The 18,461-nt window shown below is 50.0% G+C and overlaps 1 protein-coding gene across 1 annotated transcript; it reads left to right on the top strand.

Moving 5' to 3' along the window:
- Nucleotides 1-783: 783 nt before the first annotated feature.
- LOC138107448 (serine/threonine-protein kinase pdik1l-like) lies at nucleotides 784-9,236 on the top strand. The gene is given in 5 exon segments (XM_069008670.1): nucleotides 784-840; nucleotides 2,644-2,939; nucleotides 2,941-3,234; nucleotides 6,870-7,090; nucleotides 8,573-9,236. Coding segments are annotated over 4 exon segments (996 nt in total). The 5' UTR covers nucleotides 784-840; nucleotides 2,644-2,694; the 3' UTR covers nucleotides 8,809-9,236.
- The last annotated feature ends 9,225 nt before the right edge of the window (nucleotides 9,237-18,461 follow it).

Here is an 18,461-nt window from a genome sequence, read left to right as displayed (position 1 = left end):
GAATCCAGAGGGAAGGGTTGGGTGGGACCTTGGGAAGGAATTCCCAGGGAATGTGGGATCCCCCGGATCCCTGGCAGTGTCCAAGGAAAGGCTGGAGCAGCCTGGGATCATCGGGGGAGGGGCCGGGCTGGGAATGGGATGGGATTGAAGCTGCGTGGATCCCAGGCAAAGCATCCCGGGATTCTGGGATCCAGGAGGCTCCGAATCCATGCCCAGGGGTTTTTCTGGGAGTCGGGGATGGGAAAGGGAAGGGAGACCCTTCCTGGAGTGCCGAGATTGCCAGGGAAGGGCCTGGAGGCCGGAATTCCTTCTCGCAGAGGAGTCGGGATGGGGCTGGATCCAATGCCAGGCTGGGAGAGCTGGGAACGTCCAAGTGGAGACGAGAAGGATCCAGGGAATCCTTGGAGCCGCTTCCCGAGCCTGAAGGGGCTCCAGGAGAGCTGGGATTTGGGAAAGGGCTGGAGGGGCAGGAGTCCGGGAATGGCTTCCCAGCGGGAAGCCCGGCGCTCTCTCACGCACCGCGTTTTGATGAAATTTGTCCTTAGCGCGCACCTGTCCCCGGTCGCAGAGCCTGCTGGGAGTTGCAGTCCCGACTCCGTGCCACTACCGCGCACGCGCAGCACCGCCCTTTGCCGGTGCGCAGAGCAGGAGGCGTTCGCTGATTGGCTGCGGGGCGGGAGGTGGGCGGGGCTACAGGCAGTGGCGGGAATTGCGGCTGCGGCGGCTCCGGCGCGAGCGGCTCCGGTGGGAGGGGGCGGGGCAGCGGCTGAGGGGGAGCGGCCGAGGGGGAGCGGCCGAGGGGAAGCGGCCGGGCCCGAGGGGCTGCCGGGGCAAGCGACGGTGAGTGCTGGGGCTGAGGGGGCCAAGGGGCTCCGCCTGAGGCTGTGGAGAAGGCTCTGAGGTGGGGAAAGCAAGGAGCCTTAGACCAGAAGCAGAGGGAGCGGCCGGGCCCGAGGGGCTGCCGGGGCAAGCGGCGGTGAGTGCTGGGGCTGAGGGGGCCAAGGGGCTCCGCCTGAGGCTGTGGAGAAGGCTCTGAGGTGGGGAAAGCAAGGAGCCTTAGGCCAGAAGCAGAGAAGAGCTGGGAGTGAGGGAGTGGTGGAGGTGGGAAAAGGGGCCGAGGTGGGGAAGGAGCTGGGGGTGAGGTGAGGTCTCCAAGGGGTTTTGCTTGAGATGCTGGGAAGTGCTGAGGGGCTGCTGGAAGTGGGGCAGGGGGCTGAGGTGGGGAAGGGGACAAGGACTTGGCTGGGGAGGGGAAGGGACCTTAGGTGAGATGCTGGGAAAGGCTGGGAGCGAGGGAATGGTGGGTGGGGGTGGGAAGAGGGGCTGAGGCGGGGAAGGAGCTGCGCCTGAGGTGGGGAAGGGGTCTTGGGTGGGAAATGGGGAAGAGCTGGGCCTGAGGGGGTGGCGGAGGTGGGGAAGGGGCCTGGAGTGGGAAATGGGGAAGAGCTGGGCCTGAGGGGGTGGTGGAGGTGGGGAAGGGGCCTGGAGTGGGAAATGGGGAAGAGCTGGGCCTGAGGGGGTGGCGGAGGTGGGGAAGGGGCCTGGAGTGGGAAATGGGGAAGAGCTGGGCCTGAGGGGGTGGCGGAGGTGGGGAAGGGGCCTGGAGTGGGGCAGAGGATGGGAAGAGGGGCTGAGGCTGAGGTGGGTGTTGAGCTGCTGGGAGGAGCTGGGGCTGAGGGGCAGCGGGATGGGAAAGGGAAGGGGGAAGGATTGAGTGGGATGGTTGTGTTTATTGGGGTGGGTGTGTGGGGAGGTCGGGGTTTGGACAGGTGGGAGCCACTCTGGGAAGGAGCGAGGGGCTGGGAATCAGCTGGGAGAGGGCTGAGCGAAAAGATGGGATTTGGGAGAGGAGCAGAGCCAGGGGATGGAGCTGGGGGAGCTGGACTGTGGATTTGGGGAGGGAGGGGGATTTGGGAGTGGGGGCTTTGAAGGCAGCAGCAGCAGGTGGAGCAGGAAGCTGGAAGGGGGAAGGATTGAGGGATTGGGAAAGGAATTAATGTGGTTTTAGGGATAAATTTGGGGTGGTGTTGAGGAGCACAGGGAGAAGGGGAATGAGGGGCTGAGAAGGGAGCAGGGGAAGAGGGACCTGGAGGATTGCAGTGGGAACCTGTGCCGGGTAATGAGGGGAGGAATAACCCGGAATGGGGGGTCTGGGAGCGGGACAGGGAGCTCGAGGTGAAGTTCAGGGTCAGCTTGTGAAGGGCTGGGGAAAGGGATGAGGAGCAGGGCAGGAAATTGGTACTGGAAGAAGTGCAGGGACACGATGCAGCGAGGCAATCTCAAACAGGGAAAGATGCGGTGCCAAACCAGCACTCGGGGCCAATTTATTTATTTCAAAGTCGATTCTGCTCAGCTGTGAGCCAGCAGGTCTCATCTTCCCTCTGCCCCCTGCTCAGGAAACGTGTCCAGGGAGCCCTTTTCCCTTCTCACCCGGCTCCACACGCCGGGGACGGATCGATGGCGCTTCCCGGGAGCTCGGATCCCGCTGTGCCGCCGGGATTGTGCCGGATAACGTCTCCGGGTTACCATGGATATGGGTTGAGCTGCCTCTCCTCACGCAGCTCCTGCTCGCGTTGAGTTTAGAAGAGTTTGAAGCTTAAGAGGTTGTTTTTTGGTTTTCTCTTTTTTTAAATCCTCTTCCAGGTTTTCCTGCCACGATTCCCAAGCCTCTGCCCCGATTCCCGGAAGCGCCGGATGGCTGCGGAAGCCAAGTACAGCATCGTGCGGGAGGTGGGCCGGGGCAGCTACGGGGTGGTTCGCGAGGCCGTCGCCAACCGAAGCAAGAGGAAAGTGGCCGTCAAGAGGACGCCCTGCGACGTCCCCGAGAACGCGGAGCTGGCGCTGCGGGAATCGCGGGCGCTGCGGAGCATCCAGCGGCGGCACGAGAACGCGATCCAGCTGGAGGAGCGCATCCTGCAGAACGGCCGCCTCTTCCAGCCGCCGGGCGAGCGCCGGCCATCCGGCGGCCAACCTGCTGCTGGTGGAGACGTGCCCGAAGGGCCGGAGCCGCCCGGATCCGCGCTCCGCCCGCTGCCTGTGGTTCGTGACGGAATTCTGCGGGGGCGGCACCACGAAGGAGTACCTGCCGGCGCGCGGCCCCGACCCGCGCCTCGACCGCAGCTTCGTGCGGCAGCTCGGCGGCGCCGCGGCCTTCCTGCACCGCAGCCGCGTCGTGCACCGCGACCGCAGGGCCGACAACATCCTCGTCGCCCAGGGCCGCGCCGGCCCCGTGGTCGAGGTGAGCGGGGACGGGGCTGGGGTGGGGGAGAGAGGGCCTGGAGGTGATCCCAGGGGCGGGGGTGGGCACCTGGAGGAGAGGAGGGTGCTCAGAGCCCTTCCCAGGAGCTGGGAATGTTCACCTGGAGAGGAGAAGGATCTGGGAAGGCCTTCAGGAGCTGGGGGTGTCCAGCCTGGAGAAGGGAAGGGTCCAGGGAGAGCTCAGAGCCCTTTCCAGGAGCTGGGAATGTTCACCTGGAGAAGGATTGTCCAGGCAGGACCTCCAGGACACCTCCCAGGAAGACCTTCAGGAGCTGGAGGTGTCCTGCCTGGAGAAGGGAAGGATCCAAGGAGACTTTAGAACCCTTTCCAGGAGCTGGGAATGTTCACCTGGAGAAGGACCCTTAGAGCCCTTTCCAGGAGCTGGGAATGTTCACCTGGAGAGGAGAAGGATTCAGGAAGATCTCAGAGCCCCTTTCCAGGAGTTGGGAATGTTCACCTGGAGAGGAGAAGGATCCAGGAAGATCTCAGAGCCCTTTCCTGGAGCCGGGAATGTTCACCTAGGGAAGAGAAGGATCCGGGAAGACCTTCAGGAGCTGGAGGTGTCCTGCCTGGAGAAAGGAAGGATCCAAGGACACTTTAGAACCCTTTCCAGGAGCTGGGAATGTTCACCTGGAGAAGAGAAGGATCCAGGGAGACTGCAGAGCCCTTTCCAGGACCTGGGAATGTTCACCTGGAGAAGGATTGTCCAGGCAGGACACCTCCAGGACACCTCCCAGGAAGACCTTCAGGAGCTGGAGGTGTCCTGCCTGGAGAAGGGAAGGATCCAAGGAGACTTTAGAACCCTTTCCAGGAGCTGGGAATGTTCACCTGGAGAGGAGAAAGGATCCAGGGAGATCTCAGAGCCCCTTCCAGGAGCTGGGAATGTTCACCTGGAGAGGAGAAGGATCTGGGAAGATCTCAGAGCCCCTTCCAGGAGCTGGGAATGTTCACCTGGAGAAGAGACGAATCTGGGAAGACCTTCAGGAGCTGGGGGTGTCCAGCCTGGAGAGGAGAAAGGATCCAGGGAGAGCTCAGAGCCCTTTCCAGGAGCTGGGAATGTTCACCTGGAGAAGGATCCAGGAAGACCTTCAGGAGCTGGAAGTGTCCTGCCTGGAGAGGAGAAAGGATCCAGGGAGAGCTCAGAGCCCTTTCCAGGAGCTGGGAATGTTCACCTGGAGAGAAGAAGGAATCCGGGAAGACCTCAAAGGCCCTTCCTGGAGCTGGAGGTGTCCAGCCTGGAGAAGGATCCAGGGAGATCTCAGAGCCCCTTCCAGAGCCTAAAGGGGCTCCAGGAGAGCTGGAGAGGGACTGGGAACAAGGCATGGAGGGACAGGACACAGGGAATGGCTTCCCAATGGGAAAGGGGAGCTTGGGGCGGGATCTTGGGAAGGAATTCCCGACTGGGAGGGTGGGGAGGGGCTGGGCTGGGATGCCCGGAGCAGCTGTGGCTGCCCCTGGATCCCTGGGAATGTCCAAGGAAAGGCTGGAGCAGCCTGGGACGTGGCAGGGAGTTGGGATGGGATGGGATCAGAGCTCCCTTCCCTCCCAAAGCGTTCCACGGCGCCGTGCTCGCACATCCCGGGCTCTGGAGCGCGCTCGCCGTCGGCCTCTCCGAACAAACACATCCCAGAGCAGCCGGGGGCTGCTTTTCCCGAATGTTGGAAGGAAGCAGAGCTCCCAATCCCACTTTTCCTCCCATCCGCTGCTGATCCTGCTGAGAGGAGCAGCTCAGGGCTCCCAAACTCCACACTCGGAGGGATCACGGGCACTCGGAAGCGAAGGAATATTTCCTCTGCCCTTCCTCACCAGGAACACTTTGCTTCCCGAATTTTCCATCTTTGCTTGCCCAAATCGCTTCCCTGGATGTTGAGGGAAAAGCGGGAATGGCTCCATTACTGCACTTCCCGTAGCACCGGGCTGAAATTCTTGCCCGACTCTCCCAAAAAACTGGGAGCCAGCTCACTCCAGAATCCCAGGAATTCCCCGCAGCTCATTCCTAACTCAGAATCCCAAGCATTCCAGCAGTTAGGATACAAAATGCAAACTCCCAGCGGGATTTTGCCGGCAGTGACCACGTGGTAAATCCCATTTCTTCCCACTATTTCTTCTCATTATTTTTTCCCCATTTTTTCCCATTTCTTCCTCATTTTTTCCCATTTCCCCCCCCATTTTTCCCACTATTTCTTCCCACTATTTCGTCCCATTTTTTCCCCGTTTCTTCCCCCTTTCTTCCCTGTTTCTTCCCCATTTCCCCCCATTATTTCCCCCCATTATTTCCCCCCATTATTTCCCCCCATTATTTCCCCCCATTATTTCCCCCCATTATTTCCTCCCATTATTTCTTCCCATTATTTCTTCCCATTATTTCTTCCCATTATTTCTTCCCCTTTCCCTCCCCATTTTTCCCCCCCACTATTTCTTCCCATTATTTCTTCCCCATTTTTTGCCATTTTCCCTCATTTCTTCCCACTTTTTTCCCCATTTCTTCCCGCTATTTCTCCCCCCGTTTCTCCCCACATTTCTCCCCCATTTCTGCCCTTTCCCCCCCTTCCCCCCTTTTCTTCCCCCTTTTCTCCACCCCTTTTTCCTCTCTTTTCCCCCCTTTTCTCCCCCTTCTCCCCCCTTTTCTCTTCCTTTTCCCCCTTTTCTCCCCTTTTCTCCCCTTTCCCCCCCTTTCCCCCCTTTTTCCCCCTTTTTCCCCCTTTTTCCCCCTTTTTCCCCCTTTATCCCCCTTTATCCCCCTTTATCCCCCTTTATCCCCCTTTATCCCCCTTTATCCCCCTTCCCCCCTTTTTTCTCCCCTCTTCTCCCCTCTTCCCCCTTTTCTCCCCCCCTTTTCTCCCCCCTTTCTTCCCCACTATTTCTCTCCATTATCTCTCCCCATCTCTCTCCCCCCATCTCTCCCCATCTTTCTCTCCCCATCTTCCCCCATTATCTCTCCCCACTTCCCTCATCTCTCTCCCCATTTTCCCCCATTATCTCTCCCCCATTTTTCCCCATTATCTCTCCCCATCTTTCCCCATTATCTCTCCCCATCTTTCCCCCATTATCTCTCCCCATCTCTCTCCCCATTTTCCCCCATTATCTCTCCCCATTTTTCCCTATCTCTCCCCCCATCTTCCCCCATTATCTCTCCCCATTTTCCCCCATTCTCTCTCCCCATCTTTCCCCATTCTCTCTCCCCATTTCCCCCATTCTCTCCCCCCATTTCCCCCATTCTCTCCCCCCATTTCCCCCATTATCTCCCCCCATTTCCCCCATTATCTCCCCCCATTTCCCCCATTATCTTTCCCCATTTCCCCCATTATCTCTCCCCATCTTTCCCCATTATCTCCCCCCATTTCCCCCATTATCTCTCCCCATCTTCCCCCATTCTCTCTCCCCATTTCCCCCATTATCTCTCCCCATTTCCCCCATTCTCTCTCCCCATTTCCCCCATTCTCTCCCCCCATTTCCCCCATTATCTCTCCCCATCTTCCCCCATTCTCTCTCCCCATTCCCCCATTATCTCCCCCCATTTCCCCCATTATCTCTCCCCATTATCTCTCCCCATTTCCCCCATTATCTCTCCCCATTCCCCCCATCCCTTCCCGCTGTTTCTCCCCCTCCTCCCGGGTGGCAGACTTCGGCCTGAGCAAAGTGTGCCGCGGCAGAGGGAGCGTCCACGGGCGCCGCTTCTCCTCCGCCTGCGGATCCAGCTTCTTCCTGGCTCCGGAGGTTTGGGAAGGGCACTCCACGGCCAAGGCCGACATCTTCGCCCTCGGCATCACCTTCTGGGCCATGGTGGAGAGGATCACGTTCCGCGACGGCGACGCCGAGAAGGAATTGCTCGGTGAGGATCAGGGGCTCTTTGGATCCCCGAGGGATCCTCTCCGGGATGTTTTTCCAGGCGTTTCCAAACGGCTGCTCCATCCCTGGAAGTTTCTCGGGGCTTGGAGCAGCTTGGGATAACGGCAGGGGTTGGAGCTGGATGAGCTTTAAAGCTCCCTTCCAACCCAAGCCACTCGGTAATTCCAATAGTCTTTAAATGTGGCTTTTCCCAGGAATTCCCAACCAGAAAAATCTCAAAGTTGGGTTTTTCCGGGGGGAGGGGCTGGGATTTGGAAAAAACTCGGGAAGAATCCTCTGTTCCTTCAGGATTCCTGGTTTTTGAGATGCATCCCTAAGGCACAGGGAATGCTCCTGAGATTTACAAATCCACAGTTTTGTCTGGAAAATCCTTTCTGGAGAGGGTTTAAAGGGTTAAGGGGAAAAAAATCCCTCCTGGCTTCTCTGGCCTTCCTTCCCCTCAGGAATTCTCTCCAAACGTGGATTTGGTGCCCTTAGTGTTGATAAGGAATTGTTGGGGGGCAAAAATTATCTTCTAAAATGGCTTTTAATGCTCCCAAATCCTCTCTGGAGCTGGGCTCATGGATCTGCTTGGAATTAACCCAGGGCTGGGCATCCTTCGGAGCATCCCAAGGAGCCGGAAAACCAACCGGGAAAGGGACGTTTGGATCTTCCAGCTGCCGTTTGGCCGAGTTCTCTCCCAGGGGGGATGACTCCTTTCCCAAACCCCGCCGCGTTCCCGCTTGGAATTCTCGCTCCTGCCTGCTTCCAGAGCGGGATTTTGCAGTGGGAAAGCCACCTGGAGAGAGGAGGATGCCAGCCTGGAGAGAGGAGGATGCCAGCCTGGAGAGAGGAGGATGCCAGCCGCGCTCGTTTGCATGACAATCGGAGGCGTTCCCCGCCTCATCCCTCACCTGTCTGTCTTCCCTTTCAGAATTCCAACTCCTCCGTTTCCACGAACTCCACGGAGTTGTCGCTTTTCCCCCTCCCCTTTTCCCATTTTTATTGTGTGGTTTTTTTTCCCCTCCACTGGAATTCCGCTCTCAATTCCTTTGGAAAACGCCCAAACCTTGAGGAACGTCGGCACTGCCGCCTCCGGAAAGGAGCAGAGAACAAATCCCCCTTCAAAGAGCTCGAGGCCAACCCTCCCCCACCCAAACATTCCCTCTTCCCACCGGGATTTTCCTGGCTGCTCTGGGAGCCACTTAATCATTCCCAGCCTCTGGAGCAGAGCGTTTTCCCCAGGAACAAACTGGTCCCGTTTCCATTTCTCTTCCCTCCTCCAGCCCAGGAGGAGAAGTTGGGCCGAGTGGAATCGTCGGAGCGACGATAACGGAGCGATTTTGGGTTGAACTCTCCGTCCCTCCCCACCCAGCAGAATTCCCACCGACATTCCCAATGGGTTGTGGGGTTGTTTTATTTTTCCCCCCCCTCTCTCCAGCCCTTTTTTTGTGGATTCTCCCTAAGGCTGCTCCTCCTCTTACAGGAACTTACATCTGCCAAGGCGAGGAGCTCATCCCGCTGGGAGAAGCTCTGCTGGAGAATCCCAACCTGAAGCTCCAAATCCCTCTGAAGAACAAGAAATCCATGCCCGAGGATCTCTGCAAGCTCCTGCATCACATGCTGGCTTTCAATCCCAAGGAAAGGCTGGATGCTTTCCAGCTGGAAGTGCAGATCCGGCGCATCTCCTACGGCAGGAAGCGCCAGCGCTCCGCCTCCTAGAGCGCCGGGAGGGTGACTCCGAGCTCCCGGCGATTTCGGGGAATCCCCTCCAGGCTTTTCCCAGGAGGAAAAGTTCCGAGAAACGTTTGGCACGCAGCTTGAAGGAATTTTTGGCGCCTTCAAAGGTGAGGGGGGAAAAAAAGTTGGAAGCGAGGGGGAAGAAATTCCCGTTTGTTTGTCGGCGTTGGCCCGAAAGCCGGCGCGGGGTCCTCGAGGTTTGTTTGTATTTTTTGTAAAGAAATAAAAAAAACCACACATTTTTATAATCATCGCTCCCAGAAAGGGTAAAATCCCCCGTTTTATCCATTTTACCCATAAATTTTACCCATTTCTGTTACAGAACCATAGATTTTAAAAAATAAATAAAAGTGTAAATCGGTCATTAAAAAAAATTCAATTAAAGCCCCCTCGGGGCCGCGTCCGTCCGCGAGAGGAGCTTCCCTCTGGAATTCTCGAGCACGGAAAGGCGTTGAAGGGTGGCTTGGAAAAGGCTGGATTGGAAATCCGAGCCCCCCCCAAAAACATCCTCGTGATCCCAAATTATTTTTGAGCTCTTGACGGCCTTTAGAACCTGGAAGTTCGGAATCCAGAATTCCCAGCAGGGCCTTCCCAGGGTTTTCCGTTCTTTTTATCCATCAGATCCTTAGGATTCCTTGATTATTTAGGAATCGAGGAATTGGCGTCTGATCCCATCCCGCCTCTGAAGTTCTCCTCCTTCGCGGCTCTCGCCCATTCCGAATTATTTCTAGGGAGAAAATCCCGGCTTTCCCAGCGTTTCCTCCCGGCCGGGGTCGCTTGGTTGGTTCCTCCACCTCCAAGAATTCCCGAGTTTTTTCCGGATGAGCCCCTTCAGGTGCTAAAGCACCACAATTCCCTGGAAAAGCTGGAAAACTCCACCTGAATTCCGGGATGTAGCAATTCCTTTGGCTCCCAGAATTCCCAATCTTTGCAATCAGGAGTAGCAGGGACACTGGAACTTTTCCAGAGGGGAGGGATAGATGGGATAGTGGGATGGAATTCCCAGAGAAGCTGTGGCTGCCCTGGATCCTTGGGAGTGTCCAAGGAAAGATTGGATCAACCTGGGATAGAGGAGATGTCCCTGTCTGTGGCACGGGGTGGAATGGGATCAGTTTTGGCTGGATTTGGAATGTTCTCTCCTTCCTGGAATCGTTTCCATCCCGCAAAATTCATGGAATTGCAGCTGGAGCGCTCCCGTGTTACACAGGGAGCTGCAGAAAGCCGGGAATTCTGATGGATGCTCCAGCTGAATTCCGTGTTTTCCTCTCTGCTCCCTTCCTGGCTGCCTGAACGGAGCTTGAGTGGGACGATGGGAATTCCGATGCTCCATGGAAAAAATTCCCGCCCCAAGTTCGGGATGTGGGGATGAGTGGAGAGCTCAAAATCCTTGGATCTCCCTGTGGTGATCCCACTGCTCTGGGGCAGGGATGGGACTCAGGGAATGGCTTTAAGCTTCCAGAGGGATGGGTGGGATCTTGGGAAGGAATTCCCGGCTGGGCTGGAATTCCCAGGGAATGCCCGGATCCCTGGCAGTGCCCAAGGAAAGGCTGGAGCAGCCTGGGATCATCGGGGGAGGGGCCGGGATGGGAATGGGATGGGATTGAAGCTGCGTGGATCCCAGGCAAAGCATCCCGGGATTCTGGGATCCAGGAGGCTCCGAATCCATCCCCAGGGGTTTTTCTGGGAGTCGGGGATGGGAAAGGGAAGGGAGACCCTTCCTGGAGTGCCGAGATTGCCAGGGAAGGGCCTGGAGGCCGGAATTCCTTCCCGCAGAGGAGTCGGGATGGGGCTGGATCCAATGCCAGGCTGGGAGAGGCGGGAATGGAGGGATTTCCCTGGGAAAGGGGAGCTCGGGCTGGGATCTTGGGAAGGGATTCCCGGCTGGCCTGGAATTCCCAGAGAATCCCTGGGAACATCCAAGGAAAGGTTGGATCCGCCTGGGATCACCGGGGGATTGGAATGGGATGGGATTGAAGCTGCGTGGATCCCACCCAAACCAGTGTGGAATTCTGGGATCAAGGACACTCAGAATCCATCCCGAGGGGGTTTTCTGGGATTTGGGGGATATAAAAGGGAGGAAAAGGGAAGGGAGACCCTTCCTGGAGTGCCGAGATTCCCAGGGAAGGCCGCCTTATTCCCAAAATTCCTCAGAGAGGAGTCGGGATGGGGCTGGATCCAATGCCAGGCTGGGAGAGGCGGGAATGGAGGGATTTCCCTGGGAAAGGGGAGCTCGGGCTGGGATCTTGGAAAGGAATTCCCGGCTGGGCTGGAATTCCCAGAGAATCCCTGGCAGCGTCCAAGGAAAGGCTGGAGCACCCCTGGGATCATCGGGGGAGGTGCCGGGGATGGGAATGGGATGGGATTGAAACTCCACAAATCCCACCCAAACCATCCCGGGCTGGAAAACATCTCAGTGGAGTTTATTCCATGAATTCCAAGAGCAGGACATGGATAAAACTTGGAATTTTTCCTCACGGGGAATCTCCCACTGCCTTGGGCTCTTCCTTAAATTCCCACATTCCCGAGCACCGCGCACGTCGGAGACGGGATAAGCAACATTTCCTTTCCCACTTTTGCGGCTTTTCCTTGGCAGGGATCGCATTCCCAGCGGGATCCGGAAACTTTGGAAGTGCCAAGCGACTCTTCCATCCCAAAAAAAAAAACCCCCAAATCCCCCCCCAAAAAATTCGGGATTATCCCAAATTTTGGGGCGTTTCGATGGTTCCCTTCCTCATCCGGGGATTTTGGCGCCGCCGTTCCCGAGAAGGGCGGGAAATTGGGGTTTCATTGGGTTTTTGGGGGTTTAATTGGGGTTTAATTGGGGTTTAATTTGGGTTTAATTGGGTTTTTTGGGGGTTTAATTGGGGGATTTTGGGGTTTAATTGGGGGATTTTGGGGTTTAATTGGGGTTTAATTGGGTTTTTTGGGGGTTTAATTGGGGGATTTCGGGATTTAATTGGGGGATTTGGGGTTTAAATCGGGGGATTTTGGGGTTTAATTGGGGTTTAATTGGGGTTTAATTGGGGATTTTGGGGTTTAATTGGGGGATTTGGGGGTTTAATTGGGGTTTAATTGGGTTTTTGGGGGTTTAATTGGGGCTTTTGGGGGTTAATTGGGGGTTAATTGGGGGTTTAATTGGGTTTTTTGGGGTTTAATTGGGGTTTATTTGGGGGTTTTGGGGGTTTAGTTGGGTTTTGGGGTTTAATTGGGTTTTTGGGGGTTTAATTGGGGTTTAATTGGGGATTTTGGGGTTTAATTGGGGGAGTTTGGGGTTTAATTGTGGGATTTTGGGGGTTAAGTTGGGGGATTTTGGGGTTTAATTGCATTTTTGGGGGTTTCATTGGGGTTTAATTGGGGTTTTTTGGGGTTTAATTGGGGATTTTGGGGGTTAATTGGGGGATTTTGGGGTTTAATTGGGGGCTTTGGGGTTTAATTGGGGTTTAATTGGGTTTTTTGGGGTTTAATTGGGGTTTAATTGGGGATTTTGGGGTTTAATTGGGGGAGTTTGGGGTTTAATTGGGTTTTTTGGGGTTTAATTGCGTTTTTGGGGGTTTCATTGGGGTTTAATTGGGGTTTAATTGGGGTTTTGGGGGGTTAATTGGAGGATTTCAGGATTTAATTGGGGGATTTGGGGTTTAAATTGGGGGATTTTGGGGTTTAATTGGGGTTTAATTGCGTTTTTGGGGGTTTAATTGGGGTTTAATTGGGGCTTTTGGGGTTTAATTGGGGGTTTTGGGGGTTAATTGGGGGTTTAATTGGGTTTTTTTGGGTTTAATTGGGGCTTTTTGGGGTTTAATTGGGGTTTAATTGGGGTTTAATTGGGGTTTTGGGGGTTAATTGGGGGATTTTGGGGTTTAATTGGGGGCTTTGGGGTTTAATTGGGGCTTTTTGGGGTTTAATTGGGGTTTTGGGGGGGTTAATTGGGGGATTTTGGGGGTTAATGGGGGTTTTGGGGTTTAATTGGGGTTTAATTGGGGTTTAATTGGGGTTTAATTGGGGTTTTTTGGGGTTTAATTGGGGATTTTTGGGGTTTAATTGGGGGTTTGGGGGGTTTAATTGGGGCTTTTGGGAGTTAATTGGGGGTTTGGGGGTTTAATTGGGGTTTTTGGGGGTTTAATTGGGGTTTTGGGCTTTTTTGGGGGTTTAATTGGGGCTTTTTGGGGTTTAATTGGGGTTTAATTGGGGTTTTGGGGGTTTAATTGGGGGATTTTGGGGTTTAATTGGGGGTTTTGGGGTTTAATTGGGGTTTTGGGGTTTAATTGGGGTTTAATTGGGGTTTAATTGGGGTTTTTTGGGGTTTAATTGGGGATTTTTGGGGTTTAATTGGGGGTTTGGGGGGTTTAATTGGGGCTTTTGGGAGTTAATTGGGGGTTTGGGGGTTTAATTGGGGTTTTTGGGGGTTTAATTGGGGTTTTGGGCTTTTTTGGGGGTTTAATTGGGGCTTTTTGGGGTTTAATTGGGGTTTAATTGGGGTTTTGGGGGTTTAATTGGGGGATTTTGGGGTTTAATTGGGGGTTTTGGGGTTTAATTGGGGTTTTGGGTTTTTTTTTTGGGGTTTAATTGGGGTTTTGGGTTTTTTTGGGGGGTTTAATTGGGGCTTTTTGGGCTTTAATTGGGGTTTTGTGGGGTTTAATTGGGTTTTTTGGTGTTAATTGGGGGTTTGGGGGGTTAATTGGTGTTTTTTTGGTGCTTCATTGGGGGTTTTGGGGTTTAATTGGGGATTTTGGTGCTTCATTGGGGTTTTTATATTGGAGTTTTTTGGTGTTTAATTGGGGATTTTGGGGGTTAATTGGGGTTTTTGGGGGTTTAATTGGGGCTTTTTGGGGTTTAATTGGGGTTTTTGGGGGTTTAATTGGGTTTTTAGGTGTTAATTGGGGGTTTGGGGGGGTTAATTGGGGCTTTTGGGGCTTCCTTGGGGTTTTTATATTGGAGTTTTTTGGTGTTTAATTGGGGATTTTGGTTTTTTTGGGGGTTTAATTGGGGCTTTTTTGGTGCTTCATTGGGGCTTTTGGGGTTTAATTGGGGCTTTTTGGGGGTTTAATTGGGGGTTTTGGGGTTGAATTGGGGTTTTTGGGGCTTTTTGGGGTTTAATTGGGGTTTTATATTGGAGTTTTTTGGTGTTTAATTGGGGGTTTTGGTGCTTAATTAGGGCTTTTTGGTGTTTAATTAGGATTTTTTGGTGCTTAATTGGGGTTTTTGGTGTTTAATTGGGGTTTTTGGTGCTTAACTGGGGGTTTTATATTGGAATTCTTTGGTTTTTAATTGGGGTTTTTTGGTGTTTAATTGGGGGGTTTTGGTGCTTAATTGGGGTTTTTTCTTGGAGAATTTTTGGAGTTTAATTTAAATTTTTGGTGTTAAATTGGGGGTTTTTGGTGCTTTAACTGGGGGTTTTATATTGGAATTTTTTGGTTTTTCATTGGGGTTTTTTTAGTGCTTAATTGGGGTTTTTTTGGTGTTTAATTGGGGGGTTTTGGTGCTTAATTGGGGTTTTTGGTGTTTAATTGGGGTTTTTCGTGTTTAATTGGGGTTTTTGGTGCTTAATTGGGGTTTTTTGGTGTTTAATTGGGTTTTTTTTTTAGTGCTTAATTGGGTTTTTTTTGGTGTTTAATTGGGAGTTTTTGGTGCTTAATTGGGGTTTTTTGGTGTTTAATTGGGGGGTTTTGGTGCTTAATTGGGGTTTTTTGGAGCTTAATTAGGATTTTTTGGTGTTTAATTGGGGGTTTTTGGTGCTTAATTGGGGTTTTTTATTGGAGAATTTTTGGTTTAATTGGGTTTTTTGGTGTTTAATTGGGTTTTTTTAGTGCTTAATTGGGAGTTTTTGGTGCTTAATTGGGGTTTTTTCTTGGAGAATTTTTGGAGTTTAATTAAAAATTTTGGTGTTTAATTGGGGTTTTTGGTGCTTAGTTGTGGTTTTTTGGTCTTTAATTAAAATGTTTTGGTCTTTAATTGGGGTTTGCTTGGTGTTTAACTGGGTTTTTTTTGGTCTTTAATTGGGGTTTTATATTGGAGTTTTTTGGTGTTTAATTGGGGGTTTTGGTGCTTAATTAGGGCTTTTTGGAGCTTAATTAGGATTTTTTGGTGCTTAATTGGGGTTTTTTTGGGTTTAATTGGGGTTTTTGGTGCTTAACTGGGGGTTTTATATTGGAATTTTTTGGTTTTTAATTGGTTTTTTTTTAGTGCTTAATTGGGGTTTTTTGGTGTTTAATTGGGGGTTTTTGGTGCTTAATTGGGGTTTTTGGTGCTTAATTGGGGGTTTTTATTGTTTAATTGGGGTTTTTTATTGGAGAATTTTTGGAGTTTAATTGGGTTTTTTGGTGTTTAATTGGGGTTTTTTTAGTGCTTAATTGGGGGTTTTGGTGCTTAATTAGGGCTTTTTGGTGTTTAATTAGGATTTTTTGGTGCTTAATTGGGGTTTTTTTGGGTTTAATTGGGGTTTTTGGTGCTTAACTGGGGGTTTTATATTGGAATTTTTTGGTTTTTAATTGGGGTTTTTTTAGTGTTTAATTGGGGGTTTTTGGTGCTTAATTGGGACTTTTTGGTGCTTAATTGGGGTTTTTTCTTGGAGAATTTTTGGAGTTTAATTAAAAATTTTGGTGTTTAATTGGGGGTTTTTGGTGCTTAGTTGTGGTTTTTTGGTCTTTAATTAAAATGTTTTGGTCTTTAATTGGGGTTTGCTTGGTGTTTAACTGGGGTTTTTTTGGTCTTTAATTGGGGTTTTTTATTGGAGTTTTTTGGCGCTTAATTGGGGGTTTTGGTGCTTAATTAGGGCTTTTTGGTGTTTAATTAGGATTTTTTGGTGCTTAATTGGGGTTTTTTTGGGTTTAATTGGGGTTTTTGGTGCTTAACTGGGGGTTTTATATTGGAATTTTTTGGTTTTTAATTGGGGTTTTTTTAGTGTTTAATTGGGGGTTTTTGGTGCTTAATTGGGGTTTTTGGTGTTTAATTGGGGTTTTTGGTGCTTAATTGGGAGTTTTTGGTGCTTAATTGGGGTTTTTTCTTGGAGAATTTTTGGAGTTTAATTAAAAATTTTGGTGCTTAATTGGGGTTTTTGGTGCTTAATTGGGGTTTTTGGTGCTTAATTGGGAGTTTTTGGTGCTTAATTGGGGTTTTTTCTTGGAGAATTTTTGGAGTTTAATTAAAAATTTTGGTGTTTAATTGGGGGTTTTTGGTGCTTAGTTGTGGTTTTTTGGTCTTTAATTAAAATGTTTTGGTCTTTAATTGGGGTTTGCTTGGTGTTTAACTGGGGTTTTTTTGGTCTTTAATTGGGGTTTTTTATTGGAGTTTTTTGGCGCTTAATTGGGGGTTTTGGTGCTTAATTAGGGCTTTTTGGTGTTTAATTAGGATTTTTTGGTGCTTAATTGGGGTTTTTTTGGGTTTAATTGGGGTTTTTGGTGCTTAACTGGGGGTTTTATATTGGAATTTTTTGGTTTTTAATTGGGGTTTTTTTAGTGTTTAATTGGGGGTTTTTGGTGCTTAATTGGGGTTTTTGGTGTTTAATTGGGGTTTTTGGTGCTTAATTGGGAGTTTTTGGTGCTTAATTGGGGTTTTTTCTTGGAGAATTTTTGGAGTTTAATTAAAAATTTTGGTGCTTAATTGGGGTTTTTGGTGCTTAATTGGGGTTTTTGGTGCTTAATTGGGAGTTTTTGGTGCTTAATTGGGGTTTTTTCTTGGAGAATTTTTGGAGTTTAATTAAAAATTTTGGTGTTTAATTGGGGGTTTTTGGTGCTTAGTTGTGGTTTTTTGGTCTTTAATTAAAATGTTTTGGTCTTTAATTGGGGTTTGCTTGGTGTTTAACTGGGGTTTTTTTGGTCTTTAATTGGGGTTTTTATATTGGAGATTTTTGGTGTTTAATTGGAATTTTTTGGTGGTTATTGGTTTTTTTTTGGTGTTTAATTTGTGTTTTATTATTGGAAGTTTTGGTATTTAATTGGGTTTATTTTTGCTTTTAATTGCAGTTTTTTGGTGTTTGGTTGGATTTTTTTTGTTGTTTATTGGAATTTTTTGGTGTTTAATTGGAGCGGTTTTATTGGGTTTTTTCGGTGCTTAATTGGAGGGTTTTAATTGGGTTTTCATGGTGTTTAATTGGTTTTTTTTTTTGACATTTAATTGGAGCTTTTTAGTGACGATTTTTTGGTGTTTAATTAAAATTTTTTGGTGTATTAATGGGTGTATTAATTGGGGTGTTTTTTTGGTGTTTAATTGGAGGTTTTTTGGCATTTAATTTGAGGGCTCTTGTGTGTTTAATTGGAGTTTTTTTGGTGTTTAATTGGAGGTTTTTGGTGTTTAATTGGAGTTTTTTTGGTGTTTAATTGGAGGTTTTTGGTGTTTAATTGGAGTTTTTTTTGGTGTTTAATTGGCGGTTTTTGGTGTTTAATTGGAGTTTTTTGGTGTTTAATTGGCATTTTTTGGTGTTTAATTGGAGTTTTTTGGTGTTTAATTGGCATTTTTTGGTGTTTAATTGGGTTTTTCTTGGTGTTTAACTGGGACTTTTTAATTGGAGATTTTTTGCCTTTTAATTGCAGTTTTTTGGTGTTTAATTGCAGGTTTTTGGTATTCTTTGCCATTCTTTGCCATTCTTTGCCTTTTTTTGCCATTCTTTGCCATTTAATTGCCACTTTTTGCCATTTTTTACCATTTTATGCCATTTTTTGCCATTTAATTGCCACTTTTTGCCATTTTTTCCATTATTTGCAGTTTTTAGCCATTTTGTGTCATTCTTTGCCATTTTATGCCATTCTTTGCCTTTTTTTGCCATTTTTTACCATTTTCTGCCATTCTTTGTCATTTTGTGCCATTCTTTGCCTTTTAATTGCCATTTGGTGCCATTTTGTGTCATTTTTTGCCATTCTTTGCCATTTAATTGCTATTTTTTGCCATTTTTTGCCTTTCTTTGCCGTTTTTAACTGTTCTTTGCCGTTCTTTGCCATTTTTAACCGTTCTTGGCCATTCTTTGCCGTTTAATTGCCACTCTTTGCCATTCTTTACTGTTTTTTGCCATTTTATGCCATTCTTTGCCGTTTAATTGCCATTTTTTACCATTTTTTGCTGTTCTTTGCCATTCTTTGCCTTTTAATTGCCATTTTTTACTATTCTTTGCTGTTCTTTGCCGCTCTTCGCCGATCTTTGCCATTATTTTGCTGTTCTTCGCTATTTTTGGCCGTTCTTTCGCCGTTCTTGGCCGTTCTTGGCCGTTCTTGGCCCTTCTTTCGCCGTTCTTCGCCATTCTTCGCTGTTCTTCGCCATTCTTTCGCCATTTTTTCCGTTCTTTTGCCGTTCTTTTGCCGTTCTTTTGCTGTTCTTCACCACCCTTCACCGCCCTTCACCGTTCTTTCGCCGTTCTTCGCCGTTCTTTGCCATTCTTTCGCCATTTTTTGCCGTTCTTTCGCCGTTCTTTCACTGTTCTTCGCCGTTCTTCGCTGTTCTTCACCGCCCTTCACCGCCCTTCACCGCCCTTCACCGTTCTTCGCCGTTCTTTCGCCGTTCTTCGCTGTTCTTTTGCCATTCTTTTGCCGTTCTTTCGCCGTTCACCGCCCTTCGCCGTTCTTCGCCGTTCTTTTGCCATTCTTTGCTGTTCTTTCGCCGTTCTTCACCATTCTTTCGCCGTTCTTCACCATTCTTTCGCCGTTCTTCACCAT

The sequence above is a fragment of the Aphelocoma coerulescens genome, chromosome 3, assembly GCF_041296385.1.
Source record: "Aphelocoma coerulescens isolate FSJ_1873_10779 chromosome 3, UR_Acoe_1.0, whole genome shotgun sequence".
NCBI classification, from domain to species: domain Eukaryota; kingdom Metazoa; phylum Chordata; class Aves; order Passeriformes; family Corvidae; genus Aphelocoma; species Aphelocoma coerulescens.
The sequence above is the reverse complement of the archived record's forward strand: the minus strand, read 5'-3'. Positions and strand labels throughout refer to the sequence as shown.